The sequence below is a fragment of the Mchenga conophoros genome, linkage group LG7, assembly GCF_057382185.1.
Source record: "Mchenga conophoros isolate Kocher_MC1m ecotype Shallow Benthic linkage group LG7, M_conophoros_male_GT1.1, whole genome shotgun sequence".
NCBI classification, from domain to species: Eukaryota; Metazoa; Chordata; class Actinopteri; order Cichliformes; family Cichlidae; genus Mchenga; species Mchenga conophoros.
In genome coordinates, this window is record NC_140532.1 from 32,284,451 (window position 1) to 32,301,676 (window position 17,226).

The 17,226-nt window shown below is 40.3% G+C and overlaps 1 protein-coding gene across 5 annotated transcripts in view; it reads left to right on the forward strand.

The window, feature by feature from the left end:
- The window catches only part of wdr7 (WD repeat domain 7), a 101,029-nt gene that overhangs the window by 15,615 nt on the left and 68,188 nt on the right, over positions 1 to 17,226 (forward strand). For all 5 annotated transcript variants that reach the window (XM_085278918.1, XM_085278921.1, XM_085278920.1 and 2 more), the window contains 5 exons: positions 2,070 to 2,284; positions 8,740 to 8,973; positions 9,069 to 9,362; positions 9,512 to 9,708; positions 15,515 to 15,612. In XM_085278918.1, coding sequence (XP_085135044.1) covers positions 2,070 to 2,284; positions 8,740 to 8,973; positions 9,069 to 9,362; positions 9,512 to 9,708; positions 15,515 to 15,612 — 1,038 coding nt within the window. The remainder of the gene's footprint in view (positions 1 to 2,069; positions 2,285 to 8,739; positions 8,974 to 9,068; positions 9,363 to 9,511; positions 9,709 to 15,514; positions 15,613 to 17,226) is intronic.

Consider the following 17,226-nt stretch of genomic DNA (forward strand, 5'->3'; position numbering starts at 1 on the left):
GAGTGTGAGTGTGAGTGACCTGAATGAGCTGTAGTGCTGGGAAATTGCAGGGTATCTAAGTGTGAAATTAAGGAAGGTGTGTACTCAGGCGTTAGACATGTAATGGGGCCATGGCTCATGGGCCTTCATCACTCACACACACACACCTATACACACTCAGGTATAATGGTGCCACTTCTCCTCTCACTCAATACCAGAGCCAATACTGATGTCAGCTCTGTCTGCAGCTAATGATGTCTCTCTAAAGTCCGTCTCTTTCTATAAAGGTGGAGAATTGTTACACTGGAGAAGATCGTCTGTGACCTGAATCATATTCAAGAGACTATAGATAATGATTGTGAGTCTGAGATGGTGTGAGAGAGATTGGAAGATTGATATAAATAAAAGGAGAGTGCAAGGGCAAGAGGAGGGAGACTGATGGAAACAGAAGGCGAGTCTGTGTGATGAGAATGAAGAGAGAGAGTGAGAGAGAGAGAGGCTGAGATAAAACCATCGATGTGTCAGTTCATCCTGACGATGTCGTACAGGGTCGAGGTCAGAGCTCAGTGCAGTTCTGAGGCCCTGAGAACACAACGCACAACCCCACCTACTGTTCTGTCAAAGTTGAATCAAAACCATTGAGCTTCCCACAAACAAAGTGTGTTGGAAACCCTTAAAGTTTAGGGTTGAGTTGAAGATTTCAGAGATCACTATTGGAGCTCTTCATGGTCAAATTTCTACTTGGTATTAATGAACTGCTTCATCCATCATATGTAGCTCCTGGGTCTCTGAGCTCAGGGAAATGTTGGCTGTAGCTGGGTCCAATTTGCAGAAGTCTCTTTTTAAAAAGAAGCTTAAGACCCACCTGTGCAGGATTGCTTTAGTTTTATCCAGTGTGAAGCGTATTTTCTGTTTATTCAGATGAAATCACCTTTTAGAGTGCAAGTGGTTCAATTAATTGATTGGGTGGTCAACAGATGACAGGCTTTTTTTTTTAAACATACTTTTAATACAATCTTGTATTGAAGGAAATTACACTGGACATTTTTCACTGTTTCCAATTTACTGATAAAAAGGTCAGTGCAGGATGAAAATTGTTTTACAAAACTCTGGCTCTTTCTATTGAATGTTTTTCTCTTGAAATGTCTCTTGAGATATTTTAGGTTTACTTACTGTTTTACATGTAAAAGTTTTATTTTATTTCTGTCTGCTTAAAACACAACTCCTTTGTTTACTTATGGATCTACTATGACTGTTTGTCATTTTAAAATTCGAAATTTAGTTAAAGGGCTTGTAATACACTGCAAGAATTTTCTTTTTCAAACTGCATACGATTGCAGTGTTTGATTTTTATTGCTTTGTATTATCCTTGTGTTGTTTAAACTGAGTGTTACTACCAAATTAACCTAATAACCTTTGAGGACTGTACTGCAATTGAGAGCTTGAGGTTTAGAGCTATCTATATCTACCCTATGGATTTAATAGAGGGGCAGCACGGTGGTTAGCACTGTTGCTTCACAGCAAGAAGGTCCACTGTCAGGTCGGGGTCCTTCTGTGTGGAGTTTGCATGTTCTCCTCGTGTTTGTGGGGGTTCTCTCCAGGTACTCCAGCTTCCTCCCACAGTTCAAAGACATGCAGTTAGTGGGGATAGGTTAATTGGTAACTCCAAATTGCCCATAGGCGTACCCTGCCTCTCGCCCTAGACAGCTGGGATGGGTTCCAGCCCCCCTGTGACCCTGACAAGGATAAGCGGCAGAGAATGGATGGATGGATTTAATAGAGTACCATCAGTCAACTAAAACAGTGAGTGCTAAACACCTGCAGCTACAAGGAATTTAAACCATCCAATTAGCAGTTTCTTTCCATGCAAAATCTTTAGCTGGTCTAATTGAGAAATGAATGGGCACAATGAGAAAAAACAAGGCACTTATGTATTAGAAGTTAGCAGTGAATCTATATATTTCAGGTTTACTGTGCACAGGTGTACACCTGCAGGTGGACCAGGGGGTGAAAAAATATCAGACTGTTGGTTTGTGTGTAGCTTGTGTCTTCTGAGGCTGAGGCAGATTTGTTTACTGGTTTGGTTCCAGGAGCGTTGGACCGCTGTGTGATGGGAATAACTGCAGTAGAGATCCTGAATGCCTGTGATGAGCTGGCTCCAGCTACTGTGGATGCTCTGAGCCACTCGGCGGTGAACCTGAAACAGGCGATGACCCGCCGCAGCCTGGCCGCACTGAAGAACATGGCTCAACACAAACTGCAGACGCTTGCCACCAACCTGCTGGCTGCAGACAACGCTGACAAGGTGAGGACGACCACTAACAGTCACAAACACACTGGAAGAAATAAGTTAAACAGAAAAAGGCACAAAACAAAGAAATGTGCATATAACGGTTGACCTGTAGCGTGTATACAGGAATATTTGTTTACCATCAGATCCTGAGCAATCCAAATGCAGGCAACGCTTGTTTTTTCTGCACACTGTGAGGCTGTTGGTATTTATTAAATTCAAAGGAAAGACCCTGACTCTCAGCCACCTGTGGGGAATAATGGTCTAGATTGTATTTGTTAGCTGAATTAACATGCTAGACATTTCAATATGTTAGATCAGTAAAGGGGTAAGCAAGCAAAATTGTATTTTGACAATACCGCAAAAATGTCAAAACAAATATTGTTAAAATGACAAGTTTTAAGCTGCTTTTTAAGACGGATCACTGAGCAACAGATCACACGTTTGCAGGTACACGTCTTTGGTCCTCATTATAGTTTTCGTTATACATTTATTGTTAAATCTGTTTACTTTAAGTCATTGAGATTAGCATCTCTTTTTAAAGAGAGTCCTCAAAAACCCATATACAACAGTATAAAGAGTAGTGAGTATATTTTGAAAGCACCTGCAAGTACAACTGCAGATATAAATATAAACTGTTGCAGCGCCTTAGAAACAGGGGACAGCAGACAAGCCTGATATCCACCAAAATGACTTGATGTTCTGTTTATGACCTGAAACTACTGACTGAGCCCATTAAGTTCATAGAGGTCACAGAAGACCATAGAAGTCGAAGGAGTCGCCCCCTGGTGGTCATTAAAATAATAGAGGTTCCGCATTGACGTCACTTTCAGCAATCTGATTCAGATTGGGAATCTTTTCAACACTTTGTGGTAAATCCTGATTCTACTTTTATTTATTTATTTAGTTTTTGCTCAAAACAAAGATTTGTTTTCTAAACCTTCTTAGACTGAAGCTGAGGTTTGTCAAATGTTAATTTTTTCATTTCTACGAAGTTCAGATGTCTCTTTATGTTCCTCATATAATGATTTTCTCTTTGCATCATTCACCACACACACACACACACACACACACACACACACACACACACACACGTCATCTCAGTCACAAAGCTGCTGGCTCAAGTCAGACCAATTAAAACTCTGCTGGAGACGACCCACAGGTCAACCGTACAGTGACTTCTCCAGGGAACGATGGCATTAAATGTCATAATGGTGAAAAAGAGTGAGTCCAGCGTTTCTTTTGAGACTTTCTGGAGACTAGCTTTTCAATATTTAAACCTGTACCAGCACAAGTCAAACTACTTGAGTAGCCCTTTTTTTTGTTTTTCTCTCTCAAGTCTTAAACTGGGTCCTAATTATTTATTTTTCTACTTTAAAATTACCTTCCAGAGCTTGTTTTTACATTTTTACCTCCTGTAGTGCCTTTGTGCTTTTTTCCCAACTTCCTGTGCATCAATACATCCTTTATATCCCCAGTTTTGAAAATGCGTGTGTAGTAAGTTTATAGTAACTAAATAAAAACATAAAAAAATGCAATAAACTACCCAGAACATAGATACAAAAATTATAAAAGGAAAAAAGTTGCATAAAATCCTTTCAAATCACAAAACATTATTTTGAGTGTGCACATAACTTTGTTTTTGAGATACACCCATTTTTATAAATTATAATAAAAATGAAAATAAAATGCACACTGTGCACAATTTGCAAAAAGACAGTATGTACATCAAAATTCCATTTCCAAAAGTGCATAGTTCTCAGTGTCTGAGGAATTGAATTGAAATGAATATCTTTATTGTCATTGGTGCTTGAACAACAAAATTAACAAGTTGTCTTTGATCAGTGCTAAAAACCTTAAAATACCAATAAAACGACAGAACTTTACATTCATGACGTAGAAATGACGTATAGAAAGTCACAAATTCCTGCCTTTCCTGGGAAAACCAGTTTTTACAGTTGGTGCTGTGCATGAAACCATGTAATGGCTCATGCTGATTACATGATGATGTATGGGAGCAGAGGCGTGCTTGTTGGCTCAAGTACCAAAAACCGTAGTTTCTCTAATATCCACTAGAGGCTCACTCCAAAAGTGAGTCAGTCCCACAGTCGGGACTAAAGGAGAACCTGGGACTGTTGTGGAGATGAAACTAACATAGAGGAAAACTGAGTTAAATGTTTTATTGTGTCACTCTACCATAAAATGTCTTAAATTTTGTGTTTAAGGTATTTTAATTATGAATATCTACCTTTTCAATATGACTGGAAATAATGAAACGAAGCTTTAAACACCGATCATACGTAATGAAGAATTATATTTTAGCTCACGGCACACCTGAGTTACCCTTTCTCTGCTGTATTCGGTAGCTTTCAGCTTCTTTGAGCTTCACCTGTGAGGGGACCACTTGTCAGACGTGATGATCTGATCTGTCCCGACAGCGGTAACCCCTCCCAAATGTGCAGCCCGGCACCGAAAACAAGCGCTGTGAATTATTTAGTGCTTGAACAGCGTTTAGTTTAGTTGCCGGTGCAGTTTGACTTCTGCAGGTTCACCTGGAACTCATTTACCTCAGGTCTCCTCTGCTCTAAGGGGTCGTTCTTTCTTTCTAATTTTCCTCCCTCCCTCCTGTTTCCTTCCACATGATAACCTTTGTGTTGTTTTCTCTCTCCTCTGGGTCGTCTGTGGAGGAACCCCCCCTCCCCTCCGGTCATAACTGCCCATAATCACAGCTCTTCTGTGAAAAGGCCAACAAACAACAGCTGTAATCTTTCTTCTCCTTTTATGTTAGAAATGCATCACTGTGCTTCACTTTCCTGCCTCCCACCCCCGCCGTCATTTCCCCCTCATGCCTGCTGAAATTATGGCTCAACATCACCAACTCCCCCCACCGTGTGTGTGTCCTCCCCTGCTGGGTGTAATGGTGGATAATGACCATGAAATGTCAGACCATCAACCCAAACATTTCACCCAGCTGACGTGTGTGTGTGTGTGTGTGTGTGTGTGTGTGTGTGTAGTTGATGTTGGTTTGTTCAGAAGCTATTCTGCTGAATGTGCTGATCTGTGAATGTTTGTGTTCATGAGGAAAAACGACTGTATCCAGACTTTGGAGCTTGCAAGAATGATGTTTTAGGTCTTCAAACCTGAGGCTGAAGCTTTGCCAGGATCCAGGAAGTCAGTTTACTGGAACTCTGAGTTTGTTAATCCTGAGCTCAGGGAAACCGGAACTCTGAGTCAGGTGCCTCAGATCCTCTGTGACTCCTCCCCCTCCTGCTGCACCTGAATTTAATGACAGCGTTGATCTGCTCCTCTTCTCCCCCATCTAATCTTCTTCTTCTTCTTCTCTCCCACCTTTTTCTGCACCTCATTCATTGCCTCGTCTTCCTCCTTCCTCTTCTTTTCCTTCTCAACTTTCTTCCCTCTGCGTGTCTCCCTTGACCACCCTCTTCTTATTCACGTCCTCCTCCTTTTTCCTTCCTCTCCTCTGCTGCCTTCATATCCTCCTCCTTCCATTTTCTTCCACTTTCTACTTCTCTGCCTCTGCCCTCTACTGTCCTGTTCTCCTTTTCCTCCTCAACTTCTTGTCCTTTTCCACCTGATTCTCTGCCACCTTCCCCTCCTCTACCAACTTCTTCTCCACCTTATTCTTCACCTCCTCTTCATCCTCGTTTTCTTCTCTGTCCTTGTGCTTCCCACGCATTATCCTCCTGCCCATTCTTCTGTCTCCTCTTTTAGTTTTCTGCACAAATTCAAGCTAACTGTATCTCTCCTCATTTACTTAAATGATCTCATGCCTGATTTGCCTTTCTCTCTCGCTCCTGTCACTGTGTTTTTAACTCCATGTCCTCCTGCTGGATCTGTTTTGTAGTCGAGTCGTGTTTGACTCTAAGAAAGCTGCTCTTTGATCAGGAGAACAATTTCAATCCTGACTCTCTCACCTAGTTCTGAAGCCATGTTTCCTCACATCACACCGGGCTGCTTCATGTCTGAATTTTTATGTGTTCATAAATGTTTCTTCATTCTCAAACTTAAATATTACAGACCGCACTCCACTGTAGAGATAAATAGTGCTGCAGACTGCCTTTAGATGGCAGTGTTACTCCACCAAAATGGAGCCTCCCTCACACAGACGCAGGGATGAGGCTCCAGTATCAGGAAAAATCAAAGGCATCTATGAAAATAAGAACTAACTTCTTAGTCTGAAGCCAGAAACCAGAATTAAAATGATCCGAGCAGGAGTCTAGCCATTCTTTGAATAAAATACTTCATAAACATCCTCAAATGTATGTTTTTCTGTGCATGCACCAGCGTACCAGGAAACTGTCTAATAGACCGATAATAGTGCTGAGATTTATCTACTTCACATCTTTTTTTTCTCTTTTTTTTTCTTTCATGTAAATGTAAATGATAAGAAAAAAAATAAACGGACAAGTAAAAAGATCAAAATGAGCCCAGATTTGATCAGTTATACATGTTTGAAGAATACACTGAATTTATGAGCACATCACTGTTGTCAGCACCACTTTTCAAACGCACACAAAGACATACAACACGTCAGCCCTCAGGGAGGACCAGCCTGTCGTGTGTGTGTGTGTGTGTGTGTGTGTGTGTGTGTGTGTGTGTGTGTGTCCGTCCGTGTCCCAGCTGCAGGTGTATTGTGTCTCTCGGTCAGTCAGGACGTGTCTTTACCGCTAATTATTGTTCTCGCCCACACAGTCACATCCAGCTCGATACAAAGAGCTTCAGGCAAAAGAAAAAAAAAAAAGTGCAACAAAATGACCAGTGATCAGTGAAGGTACAAATATGAAAATAATACCAGAATTTCACGCAAAGTCAATCAGTATTCAGTGATCCAGATACAAAACAAGTTATCACATAAAAGAATCAGTTCATCGTCACTTCTGTGCGCTGATTCATAGCTTGTGCTACGAAATGTTAAACTTGGTAAGCTCACAGAGATTTAACTGTTTAGAAGAAATGAGTCTGTAAATATGTTTATATTGAAGATTTTTAACATAATTTTAAAAATATTGGCCCCTGCAGCACCAAATGCTTAACTTCATGCTCAACTTCAACTTCAATGTATTTAAATTTCACATTTTTAAGTAAAAACTCATAATTTTCAATAGTTAAGTTTTAAATTCACAAAGGAAAAAAACGACAACTGATAAGTTTTTACGGAAAAAGAAGGCAAAGAATATCAGACCCCTTGGGGAACAAATGTCAAATAGACAAAACCAAGGCAAATTTTTGTAAAACACATGAGCAAATTTACACGATAGTGGTACATTGTCGAGGGGAAAGGGAAAACGGAGACAAAATTGGCAAATTATGAAAGAAATAAGTGCCATACTTACGAAAGTGACACTGCCAAATTTCTATGGAAAAATTTCATATTCACAAGAAAAATGGCAAATCTTGAAAGAAAAACGAGGCTTATTGCCGAGAGGAAAAAGCAAAGTTTGAAGTCTGTGTCTGTTTAAAGTCACTTTCCTGTAGTTTATTTTAAAATGTGGAGAGAAAATTAAACACAACATGATTATAACAGTGTGTTAACTCTAAATGCAAGTAAACAGGAGGAAGATTCGGTGAGGAATCAGATGTTTTCTCTTTCTTTATGTATCTTTAAAGAAAGATTTGATGCAATGCTATGGTTACAAAGGTAAATGATAGACATGATGTGACGTGAGCTTAGACGTGAAAAGAAATGGGCTTAACTCTGGGTCTGAAAAGTGAAGTCGGTGCTTTCGTCCCTGAAACCTGCAGCCTGGGGAATGAGAACCGGGTTGCTTCACTTGATCTATGGGAAAATGAGCCTTCTGTGAGTTTCCTGAGAAGTTTATGGAGTCTATTGTTTGTCTTATTTAATGAAAAATCTTTGTTTTTGTAGATTTTGGCCCCTTTAGAGTCAAACAGAATGATAGGGCAGGATGTGATGACCTGTCATGTTTCTTTTTCAAACACCATTGTGGTGATGGCGAAAAAGCTCTGTGATCTTAAGGCAAAAGGTTAAAAAAAACCCCAAAAACATGCAGATAAAAATCCAGCTTTGGCCTTTTCTTTCCTCTTTATTTCCTCTCTTCATTCCTGTCTTAATCACCACCTCCTCCCTCACTTTCTCCTCCTCCTGTCTCCTCCCTTGGAATCGAAGTCTAACAGGATCAGTTTAATTGCAGTCATCAGCTCATTAACATGGAAACGAGAAGCAAACAGCTCCATGCACATGCTGTCTCTTCTAATACAATTAAAATTGAGCCGAGTGTTAATATTAGTGGCAATTACAGGTGTGTGTGTGTGTGTGTGCGTGTGCGTGTGTGTGATTTAAATAATGAGCTTTTGATGAGGAGCTCTTGAACTTCTTAATTAAATTTATATCGACAATGGATCATTTAAATATATTTATATATTTAATGTGAAAAGTGTCACACTGTGATTGATTTTGTTCTTGAAACTGAACTCTGTCTTTCCACCAGGGCAACTTACCAAAATATTCCCACAATGCCTTGGTGGTCCAGGCGATGAAGACCAACCTGACAGACCCTGACATGCATGTGCTGTTCTTCGACGTGGAGGCGGTGATCATCCAGCTGCTGACGGAGGAAGCTCAGAGACCAAACCCCATGCTGGTGTCCCCGGAGACGCTACAGAAGAGCCAAGCTGGGGCTGATAAGGGCGGGTCCTTGTTGGCTCATAAAATCTTCAAACAGGTCCATAAACACCAAAAAAAAAAATTCCACTAATGAAGGTCTTTTATTATTGTATTATTTTTGTTTTTCATGTAAATAATTTCTCCTAAAACCAGGTGAAGGAGACCATGAAAGAGACCATTAAGGAGCACCTATTAGATGAAGATGAGGATGAAGAGGAGGAGATGAGGAGGCGCGAGGAGAAGTCCAAGTCTCTGAGTCTGCTGGAGTATAACCTGACGATGGACACAGCCAAGCTCTTCATGTCCTGCCTGCACGCCTGGGGTCTCAACGAACAGCTGGACACCATCTGTCTGGAGCGACTGGGCATGCTCAGACCACACTGCCCCATCTCCTTCGGCTTGATCTCCAGAGGAGGCCACATGTCTCTTATGTTGCCCACCTTCAAGGTAACTGTCTGTTATCACCTGGGTTCCAGGTGTCTTTCCATGAAAGACATATCGTTGAGCATGGAGCATTTAAAAAGCTAAATCAATAGTTTGATAACAGGGCACCTGAAAATAAGAACCTCTTCTCTTTGTATAACTCCATTTTCCAGGAATCTTTGCTTCGTCAGCTTTCCCTGGCGACAGGTCGGAAGCTATCTCTGTCAGACATAGTCGGGAAGGGGACATATGGTGTGTCGAGGGCTGTCACCACACATCACCTCCTCTCCGTCATCTCACTGGCCAACACTCTGATGGGCATGACCAACGCCACCTTTGTTGGAGAGCACATGAAGAAAGCACCGGCCAGGTAACAAACACACATGGACTAACTCTTAAAAGTGATTTATTTTTATATTTGTTCTTTAATAACTCTTATATTCAGAAGAGTTGGTTGAGCCCAAACTAAAGTTAAAAAAGTAAGAATGTTGGATGTATGATCTTGCAGTGCTGTGATTGCAGCCATTCCCCAACTCTCTGTGAATGGTACTCATGGTCTTTGATCAGTGGGTTTTGGTCAGTGGTTGTTGATCAATGGTCATGAGAATTTTCTTAATTAAGATTAAGGAACTCTCCTCCCAGCCCTTTGTTCCTTCAGTGGGCTGGTTTCAGTCATTATGCAAATGTACTGTTTATAAGATTGGGGAAACCTGCAGTCAGCTGAGACTGAAGAAGTCACTTGGATGAGTGACGAAACGTTTCTTCTACAAAATGCTACGTCCAGATGAACATAATCAACTTTTGGAGATTTACTTACCTGGACGATTGAGCATATGAATCAAGACGAAATGTTGGATGTAGATTTACCTGGTCAGTACAAACTAATCTACAATGGCAGGATTTACTTCCTGTGGCTTTGCAACTTATGTTTTCATGTTAGCCATTTCTTGATACATGAATTGATAAAAGGTTTGAAATATTGATGTTCAATGATTGGATGAATGATAAATGGTTAAATGCACAGATGCATGGATAGAAAGTTAAAGGGCTAATTATATAGTTGGATGACTAAATGGTTGGATAAAAGATGTTTTGGGCATGGATGTCTATTAGATGGATAATGACATGGATATATGTTGGATGGATAAAGAAATGTTGGATGTGTGCATGAACGGATAGATGGTTTAGTCTGTGGATGGTATAATTGATAGCTAAATACCTGAATAAATTATGCATGGATGGTTTGGTGGATAAATGTTGGATGAGTGGATAGATGGCTAAATGGTTTGTTGGACTAACAGCTGGATGGAGGCAAAGTGGTTGGATGAATAGACGGTTGGATAGGTGGCATGTTGGTAGTTAATTACATAACTTTAAAAAAATATATATATAATGTGCCATTAAATGAACCAAAAACAATATTAAAACTAAATGGAATGTGATTAATTCATATATTTATATTGTTAAGCTATCTTAACAATATAACAATATTACAATACATATGTAACAATACAAAAACTTATGTAATGTTTTTGTTTTTACTCCCTTCGAACTTTCGCATTTTATACATTACTGTCTACTTCTATATTTACTTTTGATCTTTGTTCTTCTGTAGCTGCTCTGGCCCACGCTGAGTAAACAAAGCTGCAGCAAACTTGTTTCGTCTTCATGTGACTTTTATAGGATTTAAATTTCAAACTTTGTTCATCAGCTAAAAACAAACAGCAATTTGTGGAAATCAGTCTGTTTCAACACCCTGAATTGTGCACAAAAATGTATCCACATTTGTTTTAAATTGATATCAGTTTATGAACCCAAGTTCATTTTATCTAGAATTATCAGGCTGATAACACACAATTCTGATTCCAGCTTAAAAAAAACGATAGAACAACTGAAACTGCAGCAGAAACTGAACTCAAAGTGCAGGACATATACTATCCTACCACCAGCGGCTGAGCTCTGGCTGTGTGTGTGTGTGTGTGTGTGTGTGTGTGTGTGTGTGTGTGTGTGTGTGTGTGTGTCTGATTGTTTAGTCTGTCTGAGCTCTCATTGTGCTGTGAAAGATTTAACACAGAGGTCGAGGTCCTGCTGCTGTAATACCAACACAACATTTCATCGTCCCGTCAACCCTGCTTCAAGGATAACTCTGCAGGGAGGGCGAGCAGCGAAGAGTCAGAGATGATAAAAACACAGGTCGAGGGGTAGTGAGGTGTTTGATCAGCCTTCATAAGTTTTCAGTCTATAATTGACTTATTTTTGTGGTTAAAATATATTTTTCCTGCCATATGTCCAGCTTTACAATGATAAATATTCAAATTAAACAAGGACAAAGTTCTTTTTTTCTTTTAAACTGTGAATTCAGAAATGAGCTGTCATGAGCTGGGATACATAACTGGAAATAAATACAAAAATACCAAAACAAGACAAAAGAAGAACCAGGCTGTTGTAATGGAATAAACACAAGTGATGCTGGGTTTGGGTGGGTGTGGTGGTAGTGATTCAAGAGTTGCAAGAGCTGTAAGTATTGTCAGAACACAGGGAAAAAAATACAAATCATAGATTTGGTTCACAACACAAACATTGCCTAAAGTAAAGTTTGCGTAAAGGTATGGGCAGTAAAACAAGTCATTTCAGGCAAAATATTAGCTGACGGGCCCAATATAAGATAAATAAGGATATTTTTATTTTTTTTATTTTTTTATAACTGTGGATCAGGCAAACCTCTATTAGAACCCAAAACCAAAAATTACAGAGCTTTACTTTAGTACTTTAGTCCCTGTAAAGTTTCGTCCTCTCAGTACTTTCGATGTCATTTTTGAACTCTTTCCCCCATAAAGACGACATTCGAGGACATCCGCTGTTCCCATAATGACATGTTTTGACACCTCAGGATCTGTCAATAAAAACGTGGTTTGATGAAAAAATTTTTCCAAGGGTAATTGCCACCCTGATGCAAACTTAGTCATTTTGTTCAGTGAGCATACCTGTAATATGACAGAAACCAGTTCAGAAAAGAGCTTTAATGGTTACTCCTAAATAGGTTTTCAAGGGCTAAAGGGTTAAACCCCCTTATGTCTCCTAGGTTAGGGTGGAAAGTACAGCTTGGATTCTCATCATCATTAGTCTTGTCTAATATAAGTGACATAAAAGTCAGCTGTAAGGTGTCCTCAGTGTCAGTCCTGGGTCAGTTCTGAAATCCTTGAAATAGAGTAAACTCAACAATACTGTAAAGTCATGATGACTTTTTCCCTCACAATCAAATCTGAAGTCCTTACAGCCAGAGCTAAAGCCCCATCAACTTATACAATGATAAGTTTGAATCTCCTTAACATTCAAAGGAGCAGGTCAAATCATCTAATTTTGCCTCCTGGGTGCATCCGTCTCGAGGTTTAAAAGAACATGCTAGATATTCTATATCTCATCTGGGCTGGAAACATGTAGGGATCACAAAGAAGGGACTGGGGAATGTTACTGGGGTGAAGGACGTCTTGAATTAGCCTGCTGCCAAATTCCAGAAAGCAGAAGAAAACTGGTGGCTGGATGTCAAAGTTAAAATCAAATCAAGTGTTTTTCTATTTGACTCCTTCTACCATTGCATCCTGTCATTGGTGGCATTGCTGATGTCACGCTATTATCAGATTACCTTTCTGAGTAAGAAATTAAAGGAAGTCAAACTTTGTGGAGTAGATACAGTCACAGCATGAAAAGTAAAAAGCAGAAGAACAAAAGACGTCACTCATAGGCTGACTTTCCAGAGAAGTTTATTACTTTCACATAAACCCGTAACTGTGCTTCTGTGGAGTGTCCAGATCAGAGGAGGTGATTGTGCAGCTACAAACAGAAGCTGAAGACTTCTTTATGAAGCTCAAACAAGGATCTTCTCTCTGGCCGTCTTCGCCTCGAAACTGCAGAACAGCAGTTGTGAATATTTGAAGTTGTTTTGGTTTTTGGCTTTTTCATGTTCCTCATCTTACATTTATGATAGTGGAAAAGCTTCCTCTCTGTGTGCTGGAGTTTGAAAAGAAGTATTCCTGAACTCTTTAAGAGTTTCAACAGCAGTTCCTTCACCTGCCTTTGCTTAGGCCTTCAGCTTGGCTGCCTGAGACGGGACTGAATTAGCCTCAACCACACCTCATTTAAGTGATTTTTCTAAGTCAACGTCTATGATCATATTGCCTTTTTGTAGGAGTCTTTAGCTCTTTCTTCCTCAAAACTATTTCTCTTGTCCAAACCTTTCATGTCTTTGTCTTCACTTTGGGTGGATTCTGACAAGCTCCTTTTGGAAAACATGAGCTTTACCTTTTGGACATAAACTGTATAAAAGGTGGATCCTAGCCATGGTGCCATTTTGAAGCATCAGCATTGTGAATTCAGAATTAATGACCTCTATAGTTTCACACTTTGCAGAGTGATCCAGTGGACCTGATTGGACCCTTTGGATTTTGTTTGTCAACTGCACAGGGATGAATTGGTACATTTGGACGTTTTACAGATATGGTTGTAGGAAGCTGGCAGGTTAAAGACTTTGTACATTTCTCACTTCAGAATTATTGTACATAGTTTGTTTTGTAACCAGCTGTAAAAGACTAATAGGGTATTGTCATCATCCTCCTGTGTGGACGGGCGATGTGGACATCCAAGTTTGTGAATAGGTGTATCTACTAAAAATCTTGGACAAGTTTGAATCTCATTGGCCTCGACCTCAAGGAAAGAGTTCAGAGGTCAAGTTTTCTTAAAATCTTGTGAATGCAATAACTTGAGAACAAGGCGATGTGGGATTTTGAAACTGATACCATAGGTGTATCTAGTAAGAGGCTGATGGGTACCACTGACCGCTGCCAGTATTGTTTTTATTTGGTTTTGTTTCAGTTTTAGATTATTCTCATATGTATCATGTCTAGTTTTTAATTTTTCTTTTCTGTTTACTAAAATATTGTGGTCCTGCTGCAATTTTAAATAACCAAGAGTTGGGGATGGCCACATTTTTACTAGGCGTGACCAGAATGGGCAAAGTTAGAAAGGAGTATGTTAGAGGGACAGCTCAGGTTGAACGGTCGGGAGAAAGAGAGGCAAGGCTGAGATTATTTGGACATGTGCACAGGAGTGGATATTTTGGGCAAACAATGATGAAGATGAAGAACCAGGCAGGAGGAAAACAGGAAGACGTATGTATGTAGTGAAAGAAGACATGCAGAGGGTTTGTGTGACAGAGTAGGACACTGGGAAGGCTAAGATGTAGGCAGATGAGCCACTGTGGCGACCTCCAAAGGCCGAAAAAAGGGGCTGTTTGGCATTTCTATCAGTCATTTTCCCAGGTAAAGCAGCTTGGTTGAAGTTAAAACACCAGTAAACCACCTGTTTGCTTTTCTGCACATTAAACTGATCCAATCTTTTTAGCTGCTTCTGGTGACATTACGGTAAATTGTTCTTTTATATTGTTCATTTAATTATGAATTTTATTTAAAAATAGATTTTATATGGATTTCTATTTTTGTGGATAAAGGTAACTTTTCTGTATGCCAGTGGGGGAAAATGCTACGTTAATCACTGATTTTGTTTTAGTCTTCTATAATATTTTGTCACAAGCACATCTGGCTTTAGTGCATGTGTGAAGAGCTTTCTAACATAGGAACTCTGAGTGCAGTCCAGGATATTTGCAGAAGGACAAAAAGTAATTATTTGATCTCGTCTTTATGAGCTGTGACCACTGTCCTGCCTCTTTAAAGAATTTTGTCTTTTTTGTCGTTTTTTTTTTCTTTCTTTTTTAAAATGGAGCTTTCTGGATGTGTTTTTGTTCCCCGACAACTGCAATTGATCACCCAGTGGATTGTTGTATTGGAAGTGTTTGTGTGCCTCTGAAAGTTAGACGCCTCCAGTCTGTTCACAGAGGACTGTGTCCTCCAACCAAAATTCAATAGGCTGGAGCCTGAAAAACATACACACACACACACACACACACACACACACACTCAGCTGGTTTCAGGAAAAAGAAATAAGAATCTTGCGTATGTGAACTCCTGGTTTTTATGAATGCATGTGTTTCTGTGTGTTTCTTTGAATTTTAGTGGTGTGTGTGTGAGTGTGTCTCTGTGTGTCTTTCTGTCTGTGCATTGGCCCATCTCTCTGCTCCCTGCTGCTTTAATATTTCATGCCCTCTCTTTGTGATCCTCCTCCAGGCCTCCCAGACCAGGAGGAACCCCGGAGACTCCTCGCCGGACGCCTGCCGCCCCCCCTCAGCCCTCCAACCCGGCGCTACAGGCCCAGATCAAACAAGGTAACTACAAAAGGAGGTGGCGCTCGCTTCGAACACCCCTGGGGCCCTGTGGGGAGGGAAGGAGGGAGGTGGGGTTTGATAATGCAGCCCACTGGCAATAAAACCCACCGAGGGTTGAAGAAAAGAAACAAAAATATCACAGGAGGAAGCTGCTGTTGTTTCCAAAGTCAGCAGGTCTTTAAAGGGCTCTCTTGCAGTTGTTGAACTTCAAAGTACAAACATATGACTGCAGCTTTGCATCTGGGTTCTCTGGACTGTGCTCTGATAAGGGTAGCATGGGTGGCAGTGCTCTGCTTTAATGGCTTTGAAGGGTTTTTCTTTGACTCAGTTGTCATCACAAGTTCAGAGATTCACTGTGAACACAAAACAGATTAGCGCAAAAACCTAAAATGACCGGTGTTTGTTCATAGTTGTGTGAATTGACTTTACTTTGGTCCGAATAAGTCTGAGTTTGTGCACTACAAACCCTGTGAGAAGAGTGAAGAAACAAAACTAAATACAGGACGAATTACGCTGGGCTATGGGCAGCATTTGTTGTTTGTCTTAGTGAGTGTTCTGTTACAGTTTGTGTGCTGTGATGCATCCCAGCATGCAAAGCGTACAAAGCATTCCTGTTTACAGGAAGAAGTTTATATGAAACTGGGTCAGATTGAGGTCGGATCATGTTCTCGCTACGAATGAGCCATTCTGGAGTTTTCAGTGTTAGGCCAGGGGGTTTCTTCTGAATTAGGTTAAAAGCAAATGAAGTCATGTTCAAAATCAGTGTTAAAAAACAAAACAAAACCCCACAGGCACATTTTCGGAATAATGCTTGCACCTCAGTGTTGGGTTTTTTTCTTTTTTCTTTGCCTTAATGATTTTGTGAATAAAATGTACTTTGTTTATCCCAAATTTGGGGAAATGGCTGTTTTTTTTGGGGGGGGTTTTTATCGGCATGAAAAAATACAAAAAAAAAAGAAGAAATAACCCTCCAAAAACAGTAACAAAGAACAAACACAAAAAAGCAGCTCATAAAAAAACAATATTTTGTATCTGTGTTTGATGTTAGAAGCACAGCTGTTAGAAAAAGTATTGAGTAAGTGGTGCAGAGGTAGGTGTCCATTAATTATCCATAGTCCTTCACCACAGCCGGAGTCATTTGGATGACCTCTACGTTAGTTAGTGGTGAAATCCAAACAAACTTTTACTCTCTTTGAGTTGATCTAGTCTCCTCCAGGAGGGTTGGAAAAATGGCAGCACAAGAAGTAAAGTGGTAAATGGACTGTGCTTAGGAAGTACTTTTCTACTCACACTGAGCTTTCTTACTACAAGACTCATTCACCCAGTCACACACACATTCTAGCAAGCGCTTTTGTTTCTTTGCCTAACATTGAGTCACACACACACTTCAGTGGATGCAGCTCATGGTTCAGTGTCTTGCCCAACAATACTTTGACATACAGACTAAAGGAGCCAGGGATAGAACTACTGTCGTTCCAGTTAGTAGATGAGAGGGATGTCGCCAGAACCAATACTTGCGGTACGGTTTGATACCAAAATTCTGTGAATGCAATGTTACTTGTTTTTCTTTGGTACCACCAAGGCTGTATATCCAGAACTGACGGGGGCACCATA